Raw genomic sequence first — 25,654 nt, 5'->3', positions numbered from 1 at the left:
CCATAGCTACCTTCCTTGGCAGCTGGAACAGCAAAGATGAGAACAGATCCAGATCTTTGGATAAGTAGAAGTGCTCGCTCCCTAAAAGAATGGTTTTCCAGCCAAATGTACAGTGTTCTACACAGAAAGAAGAGACTGCCATGGAATGACTGTAACCTCCTGCTGATGTAGATCATATACATGGGACAAACTCTGTGTGATCATGGCAGTCTATCTCTTACTCCATCAGAGAGATGGTAATGTTGGAGGACCTCATGCAAAGGTGGATAGAAATGTTAATTAATTCTAAGGGTGGAGTGATGGATGGCTCAGAGGACCAGTGTTCTGTTCTTAGCACCTAGATCAGGCTGCTCACAGCCGCCTGTAACTCAAGATCCAGAGAGCCAGTGCCCTTTTCCTTCCTTAGCAGACAACTGCATGTGTGCACACATAGTCACACACAGGTCACTCTCGAGTCTGAGTGTCCTTCTGGCCTGGAACACGAGGAGACTAGAACACTGTTATCATCTACTTGAGATTGGTTAGAAAGTCACCATGTTTGAGATGAGAGGACTGAGTTGAGAAAAGAGGCCTCACAAAGCATGCTGCACTGCCCAGAGCAATGATTTGCTGAGCTCTAAAACCAGGCTACGAGGATTCACCATCACCTGAGATGTGTAACATGACCTTGGGGACATCATGCTTCTTTAGTCCTGTGTTGTCTGTGACATGAAGAGTAAGAACAGCATTTACTCTTCAGGATTTTGTTTGGTTTCGTTGTTGAGAATGTCATATGTAGTACTGGCTGGCCTGGAGCTCACTATATAAACCATGCTGTCCTCAGACTCATGGCAGCCCTGACTCAGGGTTGATGCTGGGATTACAGCATGCCTTGCACTCCTCGTGGCTGTTGTGAGGCCTAGGTGATTTCTTAAACTCAAGACACTGGTCTAGTGCATACTGGTTGTCATGTCACCTGCCCTCTGGGAGTAGGTGGTTGCAAACTCTATTGAGCAGGTCTGCCCCAGAGAATGCTTGTGATGCTCTCCTGGTGCCCAGCTGAGTAGCCTGTTTCAAAGCTGGCCAGATGGAAGGCCTCCCTTGCTCTGCCGGATGCTTCTCCATTCCCCAGCGAGGTGTTATCTCCTCCCTGCACAGCCGCTTCCTGTTCTGAGAAATGAGCACATCTGTCAGGCTCCTCTTCTTAGAACTAATGGTGGGGGAAGGGGAAGGAGAAAAGAGGTTGACAGATGACCAATAGAGTTAGAGGAAGATGTGAAAATGTCCCCAAAGATTCCCTGAAGCTCACATAGCCTCAGCCACATAGACCCTCAGCCAGGAAGCCATCAAAAGATCACCTTGTTTCACTGAGCATTTGCAACCCCTAATGGCAACATTGCCCCTGGCTGCCTCTGCTCCCACCCCACTGATGTGCCTGTCTAGAGCACCCGCATCCAGGTCTCTGTTCCTCGGGGTAGAGGAGAGATTATTTCCCTCACATCACACAAGTCAACAGCTCCCCTGGGAGTGCCAGGGGAAGTGGATTCCAGCCACAAGCCTCACTCCTTCTGAGCTGCTGCCTGCACTCCTGTGGAGAGAGATAAGGACTCTGTGTGCCACCCCTTCCCCCACTGCCTCCCAGGGATCTTCTAACTAGGTCTCATTTGTCTACTCAGCTGGGAGAAACTGAGGCTAGGAGCAGGTGACTCTGCAAGTGACTCACAATCTATCCACACGAGACCGTGCCAAGGCCAGGGACAGGCACACTGCCACCGTTTCTTGCGAGGTGTCACTTTGAGGAGCCCCTTCCTCTTCTCCACCCACATCTTTCCTGAAATAACTGATCAGGAAGGAAGCAGTGGGCACAGGCCTAGTGGCTTTCCAGAGTCACCCAGGAGGAAGGAAGCACTGTCTGGCACAGGGGCTTGCTTGTTCCTCACTGAAGGATGAGGTTTCACTTTCCCTGGTTCTCGTCATGTCCTCTCCCTGGGGCTCCTCTCAACTGACTGGATGGGACTCTTTCATTTGGCTGATAGCTTTAGACCACCATACTCTCTTTGAAGGACCCGGACCCTGACCATGGCCTAGAATTTGGGTTTTGTTGCCTGACACTTTGGGCTTAAACTACCCTACCCACTTTGGCAAGGTCTCTGAGCCACAGCTTACTTACCTCTTTCCTTCGAAGAGGTACACGAGCATGGCTCATTATCAGGGCAGCAGAAGGTCTATTGTTTGGAAATTGAGAAGAGCCCAGCCTAATTGTTGCTTCAGATATGTAGGCCTCAAGTGGGCAACAGTGGTACTCAGTGGCAGTATGTGGGGACAGCTGATGAGCTGACCTATAGAAAGGGCGGATCAGCACCTCACAAGAGGACATCAGAATGAATAAAAACCCCAAACCCATCACCACTTATATAAGGATCTTGAGTGACCTAGAGCTTCCACATTCACATTTGCAAGGGTTATTAAAAATGCCCTGAACATTAAAAGAAGCTTTCATTCATTTATCTACAGTAGGGTCCTTTATAAGACCTGCCGCATTCCAAATGCAGTGCCAGGCTCTAGAGATAACAGGTAAGAAGCAATGGGGGAGACAGGACAAAGAATCATCTTTCAAGTGAATGGGAGCATAGATGGTTGGGGAATATGGGCTACCAGAGGTAAAGTGCTCAGACTGGCACATACACGATAAAGGGCCAGAACCGGTGACACAGGTCTGTAATTCCAGCCATTTGGAAGGCTGAGGCAGAAGCATCTCAAGCTTCTGGGTAGCCTTTGCTGCAGGTAAAGTTCAAGGCCAACCTGGGCAACAGTCAGACCCCGTCTCTTAAACAGAAAATAAACAGAGTACTGAGGATGTGCGGGTCTGTGGATAGCACTTGTGTAGCGTGCGTCAGGCTCTGGGTTCAGTCCTGAGTACTGCAGCCAGCTGTCACATAGGGCTTTATTCTTACTTCTTAACAAACGACGACACTAGAAACCAGAGAGATGAGTAACTTTGCTCATAATCACACTTGGGAAGAAGGAAGCGTGAATACAGGTGAGAGAGAAAAGGGAAGAGAGCTGCATTCAGGTTGGGACTATACGCAGCCTCTGGTGAGCCCCTGCCCTCCCAGACATCATGTCACCATGACGTCTTTGGTGTCGTAGTTAGTTGAGGAGGGAAGTTGAGTCATTCAGTTAGCTGCCTTTGGGCAGAAATCTGTCTAAAAGTCAGTCTACACCTGATTAGGTGAGCTAGGTTTCAAGGTCTGGCTTAGGCTTGGTCCTGCTTGCATTCTGTCCCAAGACTGATAGGGGAGACCAGCACAAAGATAGGAGCTTCCCTTTTCTATCCTGCCAAGATCTTTGTGCCTTTAGAATTTCTGGTGGAACCTGATTTTTTTTTTCCTTAGTGCTACCCATAAAATTGAAGACATTTAAGTATGCCAAGCAAGTGCTCTGTCACTGAGTAACATCCAAGACCCTGGGAGCATGCTCTTTTGCACCTAAGGCATTTTACCCCTCCCCTGGCTGGCACTGGTCCATCATCGGGGCCTCCTCAACTTTCCTGATGACTCTACCCATAGCAGGTACTCCTACTCACTCTTGCTTCTAAGCCCCATGGTCTATGAAATGACCTTACTGTTTTTTGTGATACTCTCTTTTCCTTTTTCTTACTTTTTTATATTACTTCATTTGTATGGGTGTTTTGCTTGAATTATGTTTGTGTACCACACGTATGTAGTACCAGCAGAGACCAGAGAGCACATCAGATCCTCTGGAACTAGAGTCACCTTATATATGGCTATACGGCACTGTATGGCTGCTAAAAAGGCTAAAGCCAGGTCCTCTGGAAGGGCAGTCGGTGCTCTCAACCACCAAGTCCCTCGCCAGCCTCCACTCCACCACTTTCCCTTGTCTTTCAAACCTTCCCTCAAGAATCTCTTGGGTCTGGAAAGATAACTCAGCAGTTAAAAGTACTGACTACTCTTCCAGGGGTCCTGAGTTCAATTCCCAGCAACCACAGGGTGCCTCACAACCATCTGTAATGGGATCTGATGCCCTCTCTTGGTGTATCTGAAGACAGTGACAGTGTACTCACATACATAAAATAAATACGTAAATAAATCTTGGAAATTAAAAAAAAAAAAAAAAGAAAAAAAGAAGCCGGGCGTGATGGCGCACGCCTTTAATCCCAGCACTTGGGAGGCAGAGGCAGGTGGATTTCTGAGTTTGAGGACAGCTTGGTCTACAAAGTGAGTTCCAGGATAGCCAGGACTATACAGAGAAACCCTGACTGGAAAAAAATCAGAGAGAGAGAGAGAGAGAGAGAGAGAGAGAGAGAGAGAGAGAGAGAGAGAGAAAGAGAAAGACAGAGAGGAGAGAGAGAGAAAGAGAGGGGGGAGGAAGGAAGGAGAGAGGGAGGAGAAAGTTAGTTAGTTTTGAAGAGGGAGTGGAGACTAGACTGTCAGGCCCCTCAGTGTATATGGCCATGACAACTGGAAACCCTGTAATGTTGGAGGGAAAGACCTTTAGATGGGTCCTAGACTGGACTTCTTCTGGAGTGAAGGTTAGGAAAACTGGAGTCTGACTGAGCCTGGGCTCTACTCCAAACCTGCTGTGGGTTGGCCTTGTGAATTTGTTGTGCTTGGTGGGAGTCTATGACTATTGGGTAGGTCATTAACATTGTGTCCCCAGCCACACTGTACTCCATACACAGGCAGCAGGCAACGCCACGGGATTTCTCTCTCTTCACTTTAGCCCATGCTGAGTCCATCGGACCTTGGGCCTGGGGTTCCTGGGAGTATTTATGACTTCAGTCCCCTGTCCACTTGGTAGTAAAATCAGTGGGAGCCCTGAGGAGCAGTGGAGGCTTATCTTTGCTTTTCCAGACCTAAGAGCGCAACAGTCCTGTTTATTTACCCAGAGCAGCCGCCCGCTGAGAAAATGGCTGTTTGTTTCCAAGTATGTCGTGTGAACCTGGGCTAAATATACCCACACCACAGCTTCTCCAGCCCCCGCCCCGGGAACAGCACGCCCCATTCTGCTCCGTTCTCTGCAAAAGCCACTACCAGGATCCACGCCCTTGAAAGCCCTACTGCCGTCAGGAGAAAGAACTCTGAGCAAGAGCACCCTGGCCAAGAATGCAGCTTAGGAACAGAGACAGGAATGGTCGGTGCCTTGTTCTTTGTGTCCCCTCCTCCCTGGAATGACTGTTCCTGGACAGTGAACGCTTTGTGCCTTCGTGGGGACAAGGCCTGTTTACTCCAGCCCAGCCCCAGAGCCGAAAATTTCCTGTGGCTGTCAGCCCTCTACTTCAGGAAAGTTCCAGGGCGGGAGCCAGGCTCTGTGTTTTGGCAACCACCCCAGTGTCCCTGATTCCTTGTGGCCCCTTGAGATAACCAAGTCTTCTTTCTTTAGCTGTGGCCTCTTTTCTTCCCACAGCCCAGGACTCTATTCATTCTTTTTGTTGCTTTACCTGGGCCTACTTAACTGGCTGGCCTCAAACTCCTGCATGGACCTGAGGATGACCCTGAACTTCTGAACTTCTTGCCTCCATCTCCCTCATGCTGGAGTTATAGGCATGCACCACCATACCAATTATATGTAGGGTATCAGGAACCTAAGGCGTCATGCGGGATAGCCAGACACTCTACCAACTGTGCTACATCCTCAGTCTTTATAAGTTTTCTTGTTTGACAAGGCGAATAGGGACTGACCAGGATGGACGAAACAGAAAGGCACAGCCAGCCACTGCTTTCTGCCCAGGGCTTGGCTCTGCTGCCTTTGCCTTAAAACCCTATGGTACTGTGAAAGGTCTCTCATTTCCAACAGATGGAAACTGGAACAGTGGGCACTCTGATTTACTAAAGATGGACCTCAGGGCCTCACACATGCCACGTATTGTGTAGGACACAGCAGCCCTGTCCTGTGAAGGCAGGCCATCCCTGCAGACTGGCGCCGTTCTACTACCTGTTAGTTAATGTGTTCCAAGCCTTAAGCACCAGACGTCTTACCTCGGTTGGGAAATGAGACTCTCACCTACCTCTGAGGGCCCTACGGGAAGATGGAGCAATACCTGGGGCTTAGCAGACGTGCAGTGTATTTGTTTTCCTCGTATGCAGTCATGTGTTGCTCAACTTCCCAGGGATGAACTCAAAAATATGTCACCAGGCCACTTTGTTGTGAAGATCAGAGTGTACTTAACAAACCTAGAGAATATGATGCAGCAAAGAGAGATGGCAAAACCAGGAGGGGTTGAATGTTAGCACCAGCCTAACTTACCATTTGTGTGTAGTGAGCTTTCTCTGCCAGACCCTTTTCTAAGTACAAGACAGGATCTCAGCTCTCAACTAGACATATCTAGTACAGGAGGCAAATTGTAGCAAAATATAATGTATGCTGTGGTCATGAGAAGTGCTGAGGAGTTGGGTGTGGCTACCTGTAACCTTAGTGCTGAGGCAGGAGGATTGAGAATTCTGGGTCCTGTCTCTGGAAAAGGAGTGGAAGAGGAGAGGAGAAAGAAAAGAAGATAGTATGCTGAGAAAAAGACCTATAGCAAGGTTGGGGTGGGCACAAGTGTGGATGCTCTAGACAGTGTGGTCACAAACACACCATATAGCCAGCGTAGGGGGCAGAGAGTGTTAGGATATTTGAACCTTTTTCTAGTTAGTGTGGCTCAGCCCTTGGCACACACCTTTAATCCCTCTCACTGGAGTACAGACACACCCTTATTTCACACCTTTAATACCAAACAGCGAAAGGAAAATTAGTTTGTAGAAGGAAGCACCCGTGTTTGAAAGTGATGTCTAGTTGAGTGGCAGACACAGTGACAAATCAGGTAAAGATTTGACAGAATAAGATATGCCTAACTCTCACAAGGTGAAAGGGAAGGGAAGCTACTAAGGGAGAGACAGTACAGGAAAAGAGAGTTCCTGCAGAGCAGGACAGTAGAGTTGAGAGGGACGAGGCTGCTAGAGTTAGTTTGAGGCCAGGTAGAGCAATTCAGAGGCCAAGAGAGAAGCCAGATTGAATCAGTCAGCTGGGAGAGGAATCTGAGCCAGAACAGCTGAGTTGAACCAGCCAGCCAGAGTTCAGGAAGAACAAGAAAGGGTGAGCTTATTCGGCAGCAAATCTCAGAGGTTGAAAACATTATAGGCCTAGATTTCATGGTATGGAGACTAGAATCTTCCAGGACAAGGCTTAGGTTAACAGACGGAGGCAGTAAGCCTCCCAGAAAACAATTACAACAGGCCAATAAAAGTTACTTTTACAAGAGAGACTCACTGGTCTACAGCTATGGGGAGGGAGGCAGACAGCTCTGGTGTGAGGACACCTTGGGAGGACGAAGAGTTTGGAGAGTCGGATGCGTTGTGAGCAGAAAGGACTTACCATCTGCTTGCTGCTTCTGGTTCTCTAAGTGGATGAGGAGGAGCTTGCCATAAGGGCTCATGGCTCACTGCTGCTTCTTCAAAAGCATCATAAATACTGATCTTTTTGAGTCAGTCTGCTCAGAGCTTGTGCCATCCTACTGCTAGGTACCAGGATGCAAAGATGCCCCACTCAGTACTGAGGAAGCCGCTAGAGTGGGGACTGTGTTCAGTGTGCAGTAACCTGGCTAGTCGACAGTGACCTGGTCAGTGTTTTTAAGCAGTTTTCTCTGCAGTGCATGGTGGTGGGGTGGGATATCAGAAGATAAGAAATGGACCAGGCTGCATCCTGAATGAGCACACTGGGAGGTGAGTCCCAGAGCCCCTGGAGATGGAAATCTTATCAGGGAGCCTCCACCTAGCCAACTGAGACCAGATGGAGACTGACAGACCTCCATAGAAGCAATAGCATGGGCTCTAACGTCAACATTTAATTCCACAGACATATGGTGAACACTTATTTCTAGGGGCCAAGTACCAAGTTTTCTTGCTTCTCAAAAGTCCCAGCTGCCTGAGAAAGAGGCTTGCTGGCCTCAAGGCTATCGTGTCCACGTGCTGGCTGTCCCACTGAGTCATGTACTCTTCTGATGACTAAGCTTCGTGGCAGAGAGCATTCCTCCTTGGTTCAAGACTGACAGCCCTGGGGTGGGGACAGGAATGGCCTCTCTATGTCCACGTTAAATGTTCTGCTATGTTTCCCCCACCTACTAGCCAGCTCTGGCTGAGGCCCTCTTTACAGGGGGGAAGAATCTCCTGTCTGAACATCCCAAAACCACTAACTGAGTGCCCCAGTGAAACTGCTCTGAGAACCTCACCTCCCTGTAGTCTAGTAATGGACACCTGACAGTCGTCTTGGTGTCCACTCAGCCTCTAGTGCTATGTGATGACATCCTGTGTGCCACCTCCTGCATGCCCCTGTCTCCTAGTAGTCCCTGCTGGTGTTCGCTCCAAGCTGTCTGTTGCTTTTTAAGGCATAACACACTCTGCACCTGTGTTCTCAGCAGTAAGCCGGGTTGGTCTTCCCCAGCTGGGCTTCAGAAGGTCAGCCTTTAACCTTTTCTCTAACCATGGTGGGCACTAGTGCTGTGACATAGAGATGCCCCATTCTGCCCATTTTGCTCAAAGATTCACACAGTATCTATCTTTCCTTCTCTGTCCCTATAGGACACTTTTGTGGATCTCTACGGGAACAATGCAGCAGCCGAGAGCCGGAAAGGCCAGGAGCGCTTCAACCGCTGGTTCCTGACGGGCATGACTGTGGCTGGTGTGGTTCTGCTGGGCTCACTCTTCAGTCGGAAGTGACCAGACACTGACCGTCCACTCACCTCTCACCTCCCACCCTGCCCCCACCACAACTCTCTCTTCAGCCACCATTGCTACCAGGAGAACCACTACATGCAACTCACGCCCCTTGCCCTATCACAGGGTTGGGCCTAGACGGAGTCCCCTGCAATTAGCTTTCTAGGATCTACCACACTTCTGTGAAAGCCACCTTCCCCCCACATCTCAGTTCTCTTGGCCTCAAAACTCACAAGGTTTTCCCCTAAACCAGCTCCTTGGAGGCTGGCAGGAGCAGAGAGGGGTGTGTGAGGGAGGAGAGCCTGTCTTGTTGGTGGGACCCTAATTACCCCTGAGCCTCTCGGGAATGCTTTTCCAGCAGGGAGCTCTTCCCCTGAAGGAGACTAGCTTGCCTTGGTTTTGATGTGTGTGGCCTCAGACGTGATCATTTCCCATCCCGCTGTGTCTCTGGGTCTCCCTCCTCCCCATCTCCACCCCCCAAGAGCCATTGAGTGAGGTGCTTTTAGCCCTTTTGACTAATTAGAAATTCAGGCTGCTTGGGATAATGAGACAAGGACCAGAACCTCCTCCCCACCTGTGGCCTGGCCAAAACCCCCACTTGTGGTCTGAATGTTCTCCTGAGGCCTCTGGCTAGAGTCTAGCCCCACCCAGGGGGAGGGGCTTAGCTGCTGAAAGTCCACCTTGCTAGAGCTAGGGTGGCTCTTGCAGCTTAGCACCCCCCAAGATCCTTGTCCACCCCTCCCCTGGCTCCCATGACCATGACTGAGGGACCAATGGGCCCAAGATAGGTGCCCCAGAGCTGTTAATGACTTCAGCTGCCTCACTTCCTGCAAGATTGGCCTGTGGCATCTTTGCCTTGGGTGTTGGCCACAGGGTCAAGGGACTCTGGCCTCAGCCCAGAAGTGAGGGGAAGCTATACAGAGCAGCTGTGGGAACCCCAGGGGCTTCCCTACCTCAGGCAGGAAGGGCAGGAAGAAGAGCCTGGAGCCCAGGCGAGGGGGACGGCAAGGGCCTGTCTTTGTGCTCTGCCCCACCTAGCCTGGGCAGCAGGGCTGCCAAGGTCAGAATGGCCTGGCTAGGAGCCCTTCAGGCCTCTCTCTCCTCTGTCCACCCTTGGCCTGTCTCATCCCTGTGGGTCCCAGCTCAGCTCTGGCCACCCCGGGCTCTCTGCTGTACATATTCGAGACTAGTTTTTATTCCTTGTGAAGATGATATACTATTTTTGTTAAGCGTGTCTGTATTTATGTGTGAGGAGCTGCTGGCTTGCTGTGCGCGTGCCCGTGGAGAGCTGGTGCCCAGAGACTGACAGCCTGATGCTCCCTCCCTGCCCTTGCCTGGGGAAGCCCACCAGGGGTTCTGGCTTCTGAGGGGCACCTGTCCCTCCTCTCCCCTCACCCTACACTTGTTCCAGCTCTTTGAAATAGTTTGTGTGAAGGTGAAAGTGCAGTTCAGTAATAAATGGTGTCTGTGACTCTGTGAACCACAGCCTTGGCTCTGCGCCGCATGAGTAAGGGGGAAACTGCTGGGCTCTGGCTCTGCTGCCTGGGATGGGGTGGCTCACCAAGTTCCTTCAGCCCCAGACTTCTTTCTGGTCTCCACATTTCTGTACACTACTGGGAGAAGTGGTGTTAATTGAACATGCTAAGAGCTGACATTCTGGTGAGCCCAACAGTCACAGTTGTTGGACAAGAGTTTCCTGAGTCCTGTTGTAGCATAGGTCTACCATTTTAAGACTAGCGGAGAAGATAGGTGTAGTCTGTGGTGCTGGTTGGCTTAGGGCTTTCATGAGAAATCCAGTATCTTCTGGCAAGACGTGATGACAGACTTGAGGGTAAACTGACCAAATCTGAGGTAACGTTATTAAGATAGGTCTCAAGAGTTTCACATGAATTAGAGATGGTTCTAGAGAAAAGATGACGCTTAGGGCTGGAGCAGTGGCTCAGAGGTTGAATGTTTGCTGCACAGACCTGAGGACCAGAATTTAGATTAATAAGCTGAGGATTCCCCAAATACATGGAATTCCAGTACCAAGGGATGTGATACCCTCTCTGAACTCTGCCTGTATGCAAGCATATGTGCCCTCACACATGTACATATCTATTCAGACATAAGCCAGGCATAGAGGCACACTTCTTTAATCCCCAGCACTTGGGAGGCAGAAGTAGATGGATTGCTGTGAACTTGAGGACAACCTAATCTACATAGTGAGTTCCAAGACAGCCAGAGTTACACAGAGAAACCCTGTCTCAAAATAAGTAAAAGAGGTAGTGACCTTTTGGAGTTAGTGAAGAATCATGAATAAAAAGCAAGCAGGGGGCTCTGTGTGGGAAGCACACCTTTGATCCCAGCACTGTGGGGGGGGGGGGGTGGAGGCAGCTGGATCTCTGAGTTTAAGGCCAGTCTGGTCTGCATAGAGTTCCAGGCCGTTTTGGACTACATAGTGAAATCTGTCTAGAAGACAAGCACTGTTCAGAGTCCCCACAACTCAAGAGGCTTCCAGGAAATCTGAGGTTTGAGCAATGAGGAAGAGTTAACTAAGAGTCAGGTCTTTCTTTGGACTGAACGAGAAAACTACCATGTCTGGCTCTGAGCAGCCTTGTGTTTAGAAGCCAGATTGGCTCTTGGTGGGGGATATGAACTTGGCCCTGGTCAGGAAACATATGAGCTCCTAAATCTCTCTAGATGCTATGAGAACCTTCTAGAAGGGAGCTGTGGAAAACCCCAGAGACCAGTAAGAGGCCATTGGCTATTATTACTCTGAACTTAGGGGTGTGTGCTCTGGGACACCATAGGCCTTATGACACTGCCTACCGCTCCTGAATGACAGCATTCCTCTTGGAGAAATGGGCATATGGTAGGGTCCCTCACACTATTTGGTCACAATTGAATGGGATGACCTCAGCATCAGGCAGCCAATCCTCCAAGGCTACTTTCAAGGAAGTGCTACTTTCAAGTTTGATGTTGCTATGGCTGGAGGTAGAAGCTGCCCCTCCCCCCCCCCATTAGATGGTTTGTTTTCTGAGCAGGCTTAACTGCCTCCAGTGACTTCATAATGGGACCTGAAAGCCACCCCAACCCATAGGGCTTTTGCTCAGTGCCAGAGACTTGTAACTCAGGCAGGACAGCTTTGCCCAGTGTCCTCCCACCCCGCTCTGATCACTAAAGGACTTCTGCATCTCCCATCACTGGGGTATGAAGCTACCCGACTCTCCTGGGCCTCTCAGCATTCTCCCAGGGAAGCCTCCTGCCGCCCACTCACCTCTCCCTCTCACAGCAGCACCTGTGGTGGCTGCTCCCTCCCCGACTCCCCAGTCACCGCTCCCTACCTTAGCCACTCAAGGACCCTCTCCAGACTCTCCATGTGCTTCCAGAGCATCTTTCAGATAGACAAGTATACATGCGTAAAACATGCTTTGATCCTACAGCCTTTTGGGGGGCATTTTTTGTCTACCTTATTCCTGAGCTAGGACCTCACTATGTAGCCCAGGTTATCCTTGAACAGATTCTCTTCCCCAAGTGCCGGGATTACAAGCAAATGCTACAAATGGTGAGCATAAGTAGCCTTCTGTCTTCTTCTGTATAACTAGTCAAAGACGCAATAGCCACATGTAAATGCCAATGCACTCACTGGCAACTCCAAAGCAAATCAGAACATACTTCATCCTCTTTGGGTTTTTGGTTTTTGGTTTTTTTTTTTTTTTGGTTTTTTGAGACAGGGTTTCTCTGTGTAGCCCTGGCTGTCCTGGAACTCACTCTGTAGACCAGGCTGGCCTCGAACTCAGAAATCCACCTGCCCCTGCCTCCCAAGTGCTGGGATAAAGGTGTGCACCACCAGTGCCCGACTCATCTTTTTTTTTTTTTTTTAAGATTTATTTATTTATTATATGTAAGTTCTCCAGAAAAGGGCGTCAGATCTCATTACGGGTGGTTGTGAGCCACCATGTGGTTGCTGGGATTTGAACTCAGGACCTTTGGAAAAGCAGTCAGTGCTCTTAACTGCTGAGCCATCTCTCCATCACCACCACCACCACCCCTTTTTAAAGCTATATAATATTCCACAAAAGTTTTGGGGGGGTGTCCACAATTTGGGAGGTTGAGATATTGTCTGGCTCTGTCTCCTTAGCTGGCCTGGAATTCCCTGTTGCCTCTGTCTTGCAAGTACTGAGATTTATACATGTGAGCCACCTCATTTGGCTTTCACAAAACTTTTACCCAGATCAAATCCCAATGGTAGACATGCCATCACACTATTGGAGGAACTGGCTGAAGGACCCTGGGCTCCCCTTTAAAAGGAGGCAGAGACAACTTGTGTTGGTTCTGTAGTTGGAACTTCTTAAAAAGATTTAGGGGCTGGAGAGATGGCTCAGGACATGGGTTCGATTCCCACTACCTACATGGCAGGTCACATCCATCTATAATTCATCCCCAGGGGATCCAACACCCTCTTCTGGTCTTCATGGGTATCAGATATGCATGTGGTATGTACAAAGCCCTTCACATTCAGTCCTCAGCACTACGCAAACTGGGGGTAGTGGCACAGACCTATAATCCCAGCACTCAGGAAGCAGAGACCAAGGGGGTTGGAAATTCAAGGTGGACTTGGCTATGTAGCAAGTGTGAGACCAGTGAGATTCTGTCTTAAAAACAATATCAACAAGAACCAAACAAAACACAATAATGGTTTTTGGTTTTGAGCCTGTCTCACCATGTATCCCTGGCTCGCCTGGACCAGGCTGACCAGAAAATCACAGTGATTGGCTTTGCCTCTGCCTCTTGAGTACTAGGATTAATTAAAGGTATGTAAAGCCAGCTAGAGCTACATAGTAAGATCCTGTTTCAAAATAAAAGGCTTTTGGGAGTTGAGGGGGAGGGGGTGATGCTAAAGATCAAGTCCAGAGCCTTACGTGTGCTAGGCTGACATTCTATCAACTGAGAGCTACCTCCTAGCCATTAACTGTAATATTTAATACCCGATGTCCTCAATGAAGTAATTGCAGTATAAACCCAAAGTTGCTCTCTGTTAAATTGTGCCCTATTCACATGTGAATAACTGCTTATAACTACAGTTCCAGGGGATCTGACACCTCCTTCTGGCCTTTGAGGGCACCAGGCACATACATGGTGCACATAAATATATACAAGCAGAACACTCACACTCTAAGACAGTGTCTCTTATATCCCAGCATGTCCTGTAGAAGCAAGAATCACCTCCTACCTGCACCTCCCCAGTGCTGGCATTACAGTTACGAGCTGCCACACCCAGCTCCAAATTGACTTTTCAATGGCATTTGAGAAACAGTGAAGCACACATACAAAGAGCAAACCCACATCTCTCTCATGGTTCCCCAAGCCCCAGGTCCCTGATTTGGGGGCTTATTCTGATCAGAATGGCTAGCTACCTGAATGTCTCTTGGTAGCTGTGCCTGCAGCTCTGTGCTAGAGTCCTCCCTCTTTCCCTCCTCCCTGCTTTGACTGGATGAGAACCCATGAAGGATGGTACTCCTCCACGAGCATCTGTTCCCACAGCTCCCATGGAATCAGTAGTACAGTACGCCCACAGCATTCCTGCACCACCACACAGAGCTGGGACCAAAAGCCTATGTACTGTTTCTCTACTTAACTAGATTCTTCATTTTCTGCTGTCCTCATAACCCAGCCCAGCACCTGGACTGTGCTAGGTGATGCTTAGCCATACCTTCCCTCTAAACCTAGGTTGCTCTGGAATTCACTGTGTCATTCAGGCTAGCCTCTAACTTGTGGCAACCCTCTTGTCTCAGTGTCCTGAGTGCTGGGATTAAAAGTGTGAGCTGCTGTGGCCAACTACTCAAACAGATTTTCAAAATTAGCAAGCCATGTAAACCCAGCAGCTGGTGATCAGCTTCAGTATGCAGGCCAGCAAAATGGTTCTGCGAATAAAGATGCTCGTTGCCAAGGCTGGAAGATGCTTGTTGCCATGGCTGGCAACCTGAGGCCACTCCCCAGGACCACATATGGTGGAAGGAGGGGAACCCGAGGTCTAAGCCAGTAGGCCTCTGAGTGTTACATGTTATGGTACACACACCCTTGAAAAAGAATAATTTTTTTTCTAATTATAAAACATTTTGCTTTGGACTTTTCTGTCTCTATCATCACAGCTGTGTCATGAGGTGAAAAACAAGAACTTTCCCTTCATATGAAGAAAAAAGAAATGAGGGCTGGGACTGGAAGTATAACCAGTGGGTAATGCTTGCCTAGCAAGTACAAACATCTGATTTCAAATCCTGGTGCCACACTGTTAGCGGTGAGTGTCTGCCTATGATCCCGGTACTCAGGAGCTAAAGGCAGGAGGACCAGAAGTTGAGGGTCATCCTCCCCTACATATTGAGGTCTAGGCCAGCTTGCTACATGAGAGCAGGGAAAGGCATCTTCAGTAACGTTCTATTGCTGTGAAGAGACACCATGACCAAGGCAACTCTTATTTAAACAAACAAACAACAAAAACCCCAACTTCTTTAAAATTTATTTTGTGCGTATAAGTGTTTTGCTTGCATGCACATATGTGCACCACATACCACATGCATGTCTGATGCCAGAGGAAGTGGTAAGCCTCCACGTGGGTGCTGGGACTCAAAACCTGGGTCCTTTGAGAGAACAAGGTCTCTTAACCACTAAGCCAACTCTACTGTCCCCTCCCCCCCCCAAAAGCATTTTATTGGGAGCTTGCTTACGGTTTTAGAGGGTTAGTCCATTATCTCATATTGGGGAGCAGACAGGCATGGTGCTGGAGCAGTAACTGAGAACTTTCCAGATATCCTGATTCCCAGGTGGCAGGCAGAGGGACAGACACTGGACTTTGCATATGCTTTCGAAACTCAGAGCTCACCTCCAGTGACACACCACCTCCGACAAGGCCACGCCTCCTAATCTTTCCCAAATAGTTCATCAACTGGGGAGCAAGCCTTCATACAGATGAGCCCGTGGGGGCCGTTCTTGTCCACCACAAAAGGAACAGAAAAATGGCTGGGATGTAAGGCATAACTCCACTGCATTGTTTTCCAGACAGGGGCCCACTATGGTAGCCTGGAACTCACTATGTAGACCAGGCTGGCCTTGAACTCACAGAGGCCTGCCTGCCTCTACCTCCCAAGTGCTGGAATTAAAGGTGTGCACCATTACCACCCTATGTATGCTCAATGCCTCCACAAAAAGAAAGAAATGAAGGTATGTGAACTAAATTATGTGCTCTTTGATTTTTTTCACTTAGTATCCACACATTGATGTTTGAGAGCTGAGCACATAAAGTATTTATTCTCAGCATCTAAGCCATCTCATTCCAGTAAGCTTACATATGAGTAATTTCAACATAAAGGTCCTTGTGAATTCTTAAGGAATTTAAAGAGTCATATTATAAAATTTTAGCCAGATGATCTTACAAATTGAAAATGCCTCTTTTGAGACAGGGTGTAGCCCTGGATGTCCTAGAACTTGCTTTATAGACGAGGCTACCCTCTAACTCAAAGCTCCACCTGCCTCTGCCTCCTGAGTGCCAGGATTAAAGCTGAAAGGTGTGTGATGCCACCAACCACCCAGTTGAAAACACCATTCTTAAAATACTCAGAAAATAAGAACGAGGCCAGCCTGGTCTACAAAGTGAGTTCCAGGACAACCAGAGCTATACAGAGAAACCCTGTCTCAAAACAAAAACAAAAACAAAAACCAAAAAAAAAACAAAAAAGAAAAAACAAAACAAAACAAAAAGAATGTAGATATAAAGAAAGAATAGTGTTTGCTGGAAATAAATAGTAATATAAACTTAACAGCAGCCTGTCAATTGCAGGGTTTTTGCACTTGCAGCTCAGAAAGAAGTGACCCTCCTCAGGAAGTCCCAGGTCAGGCTCACGTTGAACAAATACAAAAGCAAACAGCCCCATCCCCAAAAGCGCTTACAGCTGCATTGCAATAATATCTAGCATCAGATGCAAATAACAGTGGGGAGGAGTAACAAGATGGCTCATGGAGTGAGGAAGCGCGCTGCCATGCTAAGGATCTGAGTTCAGTGGAGGGAGAGAACACACTTGTGCAACACTGTCCTCTGACCTCTGCACTGTGGGTCTATGGCATTTGCACACTCGCACACATGCATGCATACAGAAATACATAGATATAATAAAATATTATTAAGAAATAACTAGGTAGTGGAGATCTGGGGAAAAGACTCTGGTGGTGGGTTGGGACGTTTGCTGTGCATGCATGAGGAACCGAGGTTAAATCTCTAGTACTAACATGAACATGGTTAATTGAATAATTACCCACCATAATGTCCTCTTCTGGCCTCAGCACAAGTCCACACAGAAATAAATACACCTTACAAACACACATGAGAGTTTTACAGGGTTTCTCTGTGCAGCCTCTGGCTAGCCTGGAACTCTGTAGACCAGGCTGGCCTCAAACTCAGAAATCCACCTGCCTCTGCCTCCCCAGTGCTGGGCTGTGTGCAGTGGCTGAAGGGACCAGAAGAGGGTGTGAGATCCCCTGGGACTGGAATTAGAGATGATTGTGAAGTATATGGGCATTGGGGTTTGAACCTGAGTCCTCTGTAAGAACAGTCAGTGCTCTTAACCACTGAGTCATCTCTGTGGCCTAGGCAGAGGTCACTTTTACCCTAGACTTTGTGCCAGGCCACCTCAAGACAAACTATAAAGAACGAGTGGTCCTCACTGATAGTGGTCTTCACTGATGGCCACGCTGCACAGCTAACCACTGAAGGCATGGCCATAAGAGATGGGTTTCCCACCTCCGGCTATGCTCACCTCATAGGTGGAGCAGAGCAGCTAAGCCCAAGGACAGAGAACAGTATAGTATTTGGGAGCAAGACTGCAACAGACGGCCTGGGGTAAGTAAGTCACTCTAAGTGCCAGGCTTTCTTTACCTGATAAGTAGGGGGTGGGGCATCTGGCATGGTAGTATATTCTGTAACCCCAGCACTTGGGAGAATGAAGCAAGAGGTTTACAAATTTGTGGAGGTGGAGATAGAACTCGATAGAGTTCTTTCTAGCATGTGCAAGGCCCTGGGTTCATCCCCAGGACAGTGACAACCAAAGTGGTTACACCAGGGTCACACCCACCATGGTGGTGGTATCCCATGTAATGCTTATAAAATGCTCAAGAATTCTCCTGGCAAGTTACCACTACATCAGAATTGTCAGGGTAACCTATCTCTACCTTAATGTGTATCTCCCCAAAGCAGGCTAAGTGGTAAGAGAAAGGAGCTTCAGTTGAAGAAATGCCTCCATGAGATCCAACTGTAAGGCATTTTCTCAATTAGTGATCAAGGGGGAAAGGCCCCTTGTGGGTGGGACCATCTCTGGGCTGGTAGTCTTGGTTCTATAAGAGAGCAAGCTGAGCAAGCCAGGGGAGGCAAGCCAGTAAAGGACATCCCTCCATGGCCTCTGCATCAGCTCCTGCTTCCTGACCTGCTTGAGTTCCAGTCCTGACTTCCTTCAGTGATGAACAGCAATGTGGGAAGTGTAAGCTGAATAAACCTTTTCCTCCCCAACTTGCTTCTTGGTCATGACGTTTGTGCAGGAATAGAAACCCTGACTAAGACAATGAGGCAGGATTTATCAGATGTCCCTAGATCTTTGGGGTGTGGCCTCAAGGGGGATTATGGAATTCCTCAGCTCCCCTCTGTTGTTGATTTTATTTGTTTTGTCTTGCTGAGAGAGTCTCAAGTAGCCTCCAACTTCCTTTGTACTTCTAAAGATGACCTTGAACTTCTGGTTTCTCTTGCCTCAGCCCCCTAAGTGCTGTGATTGAAAGAGTGTAGATTTAAGATCACTGGGTGTGGTGATGCACATCTTTAATCCCAGAACTTGGGAGGCAGAGTCAAGAGGATCTCTATGAGTTTGAAGCCAGCCTGGTACATAAAGTAAGTCCAGGATAGCCTCTGTTACAAAGGATAACCCTGTCTCAAAAGACACCCCCCCAAAAAAAAAAAGTCCTTTGGACCTAACCCACAGCTTCATGCATGCTGGACAGGAAGGAACTCTACCACCTGAGTTGCATCTGGGTTGCATCTGGGCTCCTATTCCTTCTTTTGTGCTTCTTGGCTGAGGAGGTGAGCGGGTTACTCTGTTTTGTTTTGACGTAGGGTCTCACTGTGTAGCTCTGTCTGGCATAGAACTTGCTGTGTAGTCCAGGCTGGCCTCAAACTCTGCATCCTGAGTGTTGCAATTAAAAGCGTGTGCCACCGCATGTGGCTAACCGTGCACTTGATGTAGAGAGCTGAGGACACATGAGGTGGAGACAAAGGCTGAACCACTGTGTCGGTCTCCTTTGCTGTCTGCCCAGAGAGTCGGACTCTGCCCAGCTCTGATGTGGACACAATTGGTCATTTAAGAAAATGTTTTCCCCAAGACTGTAATGCAAGGTTAACTTGACCTGCTGCTGTGCTCACTGGAGCGAGGGCAGGTCTTCTAGCCTGCTCTTGGTAACCTTGGGCTTTCTTGGCATCTAGGCGGCTACAGTTAGTTCCTCCGCCTTATCACAAGGCTCAGAGCAGAACCTCAGATTCCTAACTGTAGCCATCCATCGGAGGGGCTGGACAGTTCCTGAGTTAAGTCACCACCTGTTAGTCCAACAAGAAAAAGGCCACAATTCTTTTATTTTTATTACTATTTTGTATATATGGGTATACTTCCTGAATGTCTCTGTACACTATGTGTGTCCCTGGTACCTGCAGAGGCCTGAAGCGGGCATCAGAGCTCCTGGGACCGGAGTTACAGATGGTTGTGAGCTGCAACATAGGTGCTTAGAATTGAACCCAGCTTTTCTAGAAAAGCAGCCAATGCTCTTAACTGCTGAGCCATCTCTCCATCCCCAAGGCCAGAATTCTTGATCACAAGAACAACAACATCTTTAGAAATTACATCAGGCTTTGTTGGACAATTATCCCATTTTTGTGTAATCTCAGAAGTCAAGCCAAAGTGTCCTGCTACCTCCATGGAGGGTACCTCTGTGAATAGAATCCCTTCTGCTCCCAGTAAAACAGGTTTGCCAGCTTCGTGTGTGTGTGTGTGTGTGTGTGTGTGTGTGTGTGTGTGTGTAACATATACGACATATACAAGGCCCTGATCCATCTTCAGCAGTACATAAAAATAAGTAAATAAATAATACAAAAAGAAGCATTGAGTAGCTTTACCTGCCGTACTCATGAGTGAACCTTGCCTTATGTCTACTGTTTTCATGCCACAGATCCTACTGTGTGTGTATTTGCCTTTAAACCCAGCACTTGGGAGGAAGAGGCAGGTGGGTCTCTGTGAGTTCAAGGCCAGCCTAGTCTAAAGAACAAGTTCCAGGACAACCAGATCTACACACAGAGAAACCCTGTCTTGAAAACCCAAAAGGGGGCCGGAGAGATGAAGGGCTGGAGAGATAGCTCAGCAGTTAAGAGCACTGGCTGCTCTTCCAGAGGACCCAGGTTCAATTCCCAGTACCCACATGGCAGCTCGCAGTCATCTGTAACTCCTGATCCAGAGGATCCAATAACCTCACATAGAAATTCATGCAGTCAAAACACCAATGTACATAAAAATAAATTTAAAAAAACAACCAAAAAAACAATTTAATCCCAGCACTTGGGAGGCAGAGGCAGGTGGATTTCTGAGTTTGAGGCCAGCCTGGAGTACAGAGAGAGTTCTAGGACAGCCAGGTCTACTCAGAAAAACCCTGTCTCGAAAAACACAAACAAACAAACAAAAAAAAAACAAGCAGGCTAGAGAGATGACTCCATGGTTAAGAGCACTGGCTGCTCTTCCAAAAGTCCTGAGTTCAACTCCCAGCAACCACATGGAGCTCACAACCATCTGTAATGGGATCTTCTGGCATGCAAGTGACATACAGATAGAGTACTCATACATAAAATAAATTTAAAAACATTTTTAAAAATGTTTTGAAAAAAAAGAAAAAAAGAATCTGCAGTGGATAGCCTATACATGTATATTCTACCTGCTGACAAACAAGGGCTGCCATAAGGGGCATGTCATATGTGACTACTTAAAAACAAAAAACAAAAAGGGAACAAAGTTTTACAGTGTTTCCACAAAGCTCTGAGTAGTGTCCCTACTCATTCCTCTTTTATGACTAGGGTGCCCACATGGAATAAACCTGAGCCCAGCTATGGGTTCAATCATAGTCCTCAAATCCACATCTCCAACTCCTCACCCTCAGCGCCTCAGAAAGCGGCTGCTTTTGTAGATAAGGAAAGGTAGGTGTGGCTGTCTGGTGGAGTGCTTGCCTCTCACACACACATCACACCCGTGCTGATGAGACAGGATTGACCTGTTAACTCCAGCCCTTGGAGGGTCACAAGTTCAAGGTCATCCAGGTTCCAGGTTAGCCTCCACGAGTCCTGTCACAACAACGACAAAAGACAAACCAGCAAAACCACAAACCGGCTCCTTAGGTGAGAGAGATGGCACCGCTGCTCTGACAGAGACCAGAGTTTGGTTCCCAGCACCTCCATCAAGAGGCTTTGAGCATCTGTAACTCCAGCTCCAGTAGACCTAATACCCTCCTCAGGCCTCTGCATGTTACTCGTATGTAACAGACATGTAAACATGCACATATGTAAAATCATAAGAAAAGAAAGAACGATTCCTAGGCACCTAAATAACTGAGTGCGGCGGCTGGCACATGCTTGATGGCTGAGGCAGGAGGATGGTAACTCCAAGGCTACTCTGAACCCTAAGTTCAAATGGAATGACAGAGGGAAGCCCCAAGCGCTCCTGTCCCATCTAGCCCATCTGCCTGCTGTTGCTGTGAGAACTGGAGACCCGGATTCACAGGGACACCAGAGTAGCTTAAGCACACGGAACAACAAGCACGACCATGTGCAAGCCTGGAGATGGGCCTGGAGAGATGAGTCTTACAGATTCCATGATCCCCAGCTTCTGGCCTCGAGAACAGTGAAAATACACACTTCCATTGTTTAAACCTAGCCTGTAGATTATCATGGCTGCCCCTGAAAAGCAAAACAGTGACCCATAACTATGGCCTCAGAGAGCCTCGGCATCCACAAGCAAGAGTGGAGACAGTGGAGACAAGAGCTAGATGATGTTAATTGTCTGTGGCATAGTCTCTCTCTCTCTCTCTCTCTCTCTCTCTCTCTCTCTCTCTCTCTCTCTCTCTCTCTCTCTCTCGGATGGTGGCGGTGAAGTTCTAATCCAGGATCCACCACAGAGCCACGCCCGTGCTGCTGTCGAAGAGACTGCAGTACAGCTCGCAGTTTCCCCCTGAACCACATTTGACAATTTTCTCTTCTGTCCTGTAACATCACTCCCTCGTAATTCACTGAACAAACAAGTTTTCCTGCCTGCACATTTAACCTGTTCAGCTATGTCTAAACAGCTGCCGGAGAAGCAGAGTCAAATCTGGGCTGAAATATACCAATCATCAAGCCAGCTTGTTTTCTTTCTCTTTCTTCCTTCTTTGTTTACTTGAGATGGGGGCTCACCATGAAGCCCAGGTTGACTTAGGAACTTGCAACCCTCCTGCCTCAGCCTCCCAAATGCTCAGATCACAGTTGGGCACCACCATGCCAGCTGTGATAGAATTATTTCTAGAATTTCTTTTCTCTTAAAAAAAAGATTTATTTATGTATTTTATGTATATGAGTACACATTGCTCTCTTCAGACACACCAGATGGATCCCATTACAGATCGTTGTGAGTCACCATGTGGTTCCTGGGAATTGAACTCAGGACCTCAGGAAGAGCAATCAGTGCTCTGAGTAGTCAGTGCACTGAGCCATCTCTCCAACCCCATTTAGAATTTCTTTCTTTCTTTTCTTATTTCTTTTTGGTTTTTCAAGACAGGGTTTCTCTGTATAGCCCTGGCTGTCCTGGAACTCACTCTGTAGACCAGGCTGGCCTCGAACTCAGAAATCCTCCTGCCTCTGCCTCCCAAGTGCTGGGATTAAAGGCATGTGCCACCACCGCCAGGCCCATTTAGAATTTCTACCTCATTACTCCCACCTGTGGGTCCTACTTGATAAGCTGGCAGTTCTGGAGGGTGGGACCAGTTTACCCATCCTCTCTCCTCCCACACTGAGGGCCCAAAGGCAGCGAGTGATAAAGGGGACTGTGGGACCAGAGAGCCGCTGTGCTCTAGTCCTGACACCTCCTCGGATCGCTCCTCGAATGCTTTCCTACAAACACGCCTCCTCAGTAAAAGCAGCAGCACCTGTAGGTCTCAGAGGACTGTCTGCTCCCGCCTTTCTTGTTCTGTCTCTTCTGTTCCTACTGGCTGCCTCTATGTCCCAAACATATAATAGACCTCACCACCAGGGGGCCTTTACCCTGCCTCTCTCTACCTAGCCTCTTTGACTGAGCTTACATCTGGTCATCCGTCATAATGGACAACACTTCCTCAGGGAAGCCCTCTGGACTAAGCCCCTGATTGGCCATCCAAATACCACTTGGCTTCTTTATTGGTACCCCTCTGTACGCTGGTTTACTAGACTGGCCATCTGGTTAACGTTCCTTTTCCTAGGCCAGACTTTCAGATTCACAATACCAGAGTTAACTATCCTAGTCGGCTATCTCATTGGCTGTGCCCCAGAGCCTGGGACATGGTTGGTATGCAGATTTATTGGTTGAATGAATATCGTTGCTGTTACTGTTTCCCTAAATCCTTCCTCTGACATTTCAGGGTGTGAGTGGAGGTACACCCCTCAGATCTGTCTTCAGAAGGCTTGTTCAAGTGCCAGGAGTGGCGGAGCACGTTTGTGATCCCAGCCTTTGGGAGGTGGAAACAGAAGGATCGGAAGTTCAAGGCCCTCCTCAGCTATTATAGTAAGTTCAAGACTAGCCAGGCTAGAGCTCCTATGATCCTGTTTGGGATTGACAAGGTGGCAAATGCCTTTAGCACTTAGGAAGCCAAGGCAGGAGGCTTCTACGTGTTCAAGGCCAGCCTGGTCTACTTGACAGGCTACTGACTAGCCAAGGTTACATGGTAAGACAAAGCAAGACAAGGAAGAAAATGAAGAAGAAAAACAAACAAACACCCGGGTTGCCGGGAGTGGGTCGATTTTGGCCAAAGCAGAGCTCTTCTGCTGGGCACTGTGTTCTCCAGGGCTCCCACTGATCTCTCCAGGATTGCCTATCAATGCCAGAGACCAGCTAGCACTCTGCTGCCTCTCAGATGCAAGTGCACACCCACGCTCAGAAGACTGAGGTAGGAGGTTCAAGAGTTTGAGGCCAGCTTAGATAAATAGAAAGACCCTGCCAAAATAGATAAAATAGATTGATAGGGAGGGAGGGGCAGAGAAGGAGAGAGAGGGAGGGAGAGGGAGAGAGAGGGAAAGGGAGACGAAGGGGGAGAGGAGAGGGGGAGGGGAGAGAGAGAAACGGGCTATTTTCCTCATCCTGGTGGGCCTCCTGTAGTTCAACGTCGGACCTGCACTCAGGAGATGATGCCGAGTTTTGCCGGTAGAGGGCGCCGGCGAGAGCACGGTGGGCAGAAAGTTCCTTGCCTGTGTGTGTCCATCTAGTCTAGATCACCATCCCAGCCGCAGAGCTGAGTAGTTGTCAGCGCCCTCGAGGCCCCCTGCAGTTCTCCCGGGGTAGAGGCTCCCCCACGTTGAACCTCACATCAACAGATGCCCTCGTTCCATCGGCCACCGGCCTCAGTCCCTGCAGCTGCGGTTGTCCTGCAGCCCAGTAACTAAGAACAGCTGTGGCCGAGCACCCACGCAACTTCTCCACATCCATTCTCCTAAGAAACCATCCCCCAGCACAGAAGAGAGCACTGCTTCTTCTAGGGAACTTTTAAAGTTCCCTTTGTGTCTACTTGTTACCTTCCTGTGTAAGCGTGATCTTTTCTGTATTAATCAGACCCCGGTTGTTTTTTGTTTCTTTGTTTTGTTTTGTTTCTTTTGGGGGGAATACTAGAAGTTGAACCCAGGGTCTTGTACATGCTCAGTAGCCGCATTCCCTGCCCAATCAGCCTATTTAAACCACTGTGTAGAGACCCTGGGTTTAAGGATGCCCCACCTCCAGTGCTCTGGGTCTCCACCCACCCCAGGTGTCAGACTAAGGGACTATCATTCCCTCCAGCTCCATCCCGCACAATCATTGCCCTCAAATCTCATATGACTAATTCCTTCTTAGCATCCTTTCCTTGGACGACCCAAACACCGACGCTACCCCATCCTGCTTGGAACACAATCTAGTGGGGCTCTGTGTACCCAGCTCCTCAGCTATTTTACAACATACCTCTCACTTCTCCCTCTGATCAGAACCTTTTTCAGTCATTGTGGTCTCCTTCAAATCAGATCCCACCTCAAGGCTTCTTTTTTTTTTTTTTTTTTTTTTTTTTTTTTTTTTTTTTTGGTTTTTCGAGACAGGGTTTCTCTGTGTAGCCCTGGCTGTCCTGTAACTCACTCTGTAGAGCAAACTGGACTCAAACTCAGAGACATGCCTGCCTGATCTTCATCGTGAGTGCTGGAATCACAGGCAAGCTTCTTTTTCCTTTTCGTGTGTGTGTGTGTGTGTGTGTGTGTGTGTGTGTGTGTGTGTGTAATGCCAGAGATGAAACTCCGGATCTCACACACACTTAAGAGAGGTTCCACAAGCTACCCACCCTCCACCCTCCATTCAAGGCTTCCTCCCTGATTCCACTCTGCCCTCTTCAGAAGAGCCACTTCCCTTAAGAGACTCTTCACCTGCTTCCCAGACTCCTCTTAGCCTGCTTTGTGGCACTTGTCTCCCACAACACAATATTTCTCTCCATTATTTATTATTCACTCTATTGGCCTCCACAGAAGAAAGGTCTCCTCTGTGAAGCCAAGGACTTGGTCATATATACTGCAGCATCCCCCGAGCCTGGGATCTTACTATTAGGTATGCATGGGTGCTCAAGAAAGATTTGTTAATTGACTGAATAAGAGTGCTTTTGCCTTTGAACTGCCTCCCTTGAATGCCTTC

The 25,654-nt window shown here is 48.4% G+C and overlaps 1 protein-coding gene across 11 annotated transcripts in view; it reads left to right on the top strand.

Annotated features, from left to right (window-relative positions):
• Bcl2l1 (BCL2-like 1) overlaps positions 1-25,654 on the top strand; it is a 75,072-nt gene that overhangs the window by 42,966 nt on the left and 6,452 nt on the right. For 5 of the 11 annotated variants that reach the window (NR_149254.1, NM_009743.5, NM_001289717.1 and 2 more), the window contains one exon: positions 8,556-10,174. Coding sequence is in view for 9 of the 11 variants with exons in the window: in NM_009743.5 (NP_033873.3) it covers positions 8,556-8,693 (138 nt within the window). In the remaining 2 variants the exon portion in view is untranslated. Of the gene's footprint in view, positions 1-8,555; positions 10,175-23,378; positions 23,522-25,074; positions 25,184-25,654 lie in introns of those variants that run through there. The other 6 variants (XR_374396.4, XM_006498612.3, XM_011239260.3 and 3 more) reach the window with 2 other exon arrangements.

The sequence above is a fragment of the Mus musculus genome, chromosome 2 (genome assembly GCF_000001635.26).
Source record: "Mus musculus strain C57BL/6J chromosome 2, GRCm38.p6 C57BL/6J".
Taxonomy (NCBI): Eukaryota; Metazoa; Chordata; class Mammalia; order Rodentia; family Muridae; genus Mus; species Mus musculus.
The sequence above is the reverse complement of the archived record's forward strand: the minus strand, read 5'-3'. Positions and strand labels throughout refer to the sequence as shown.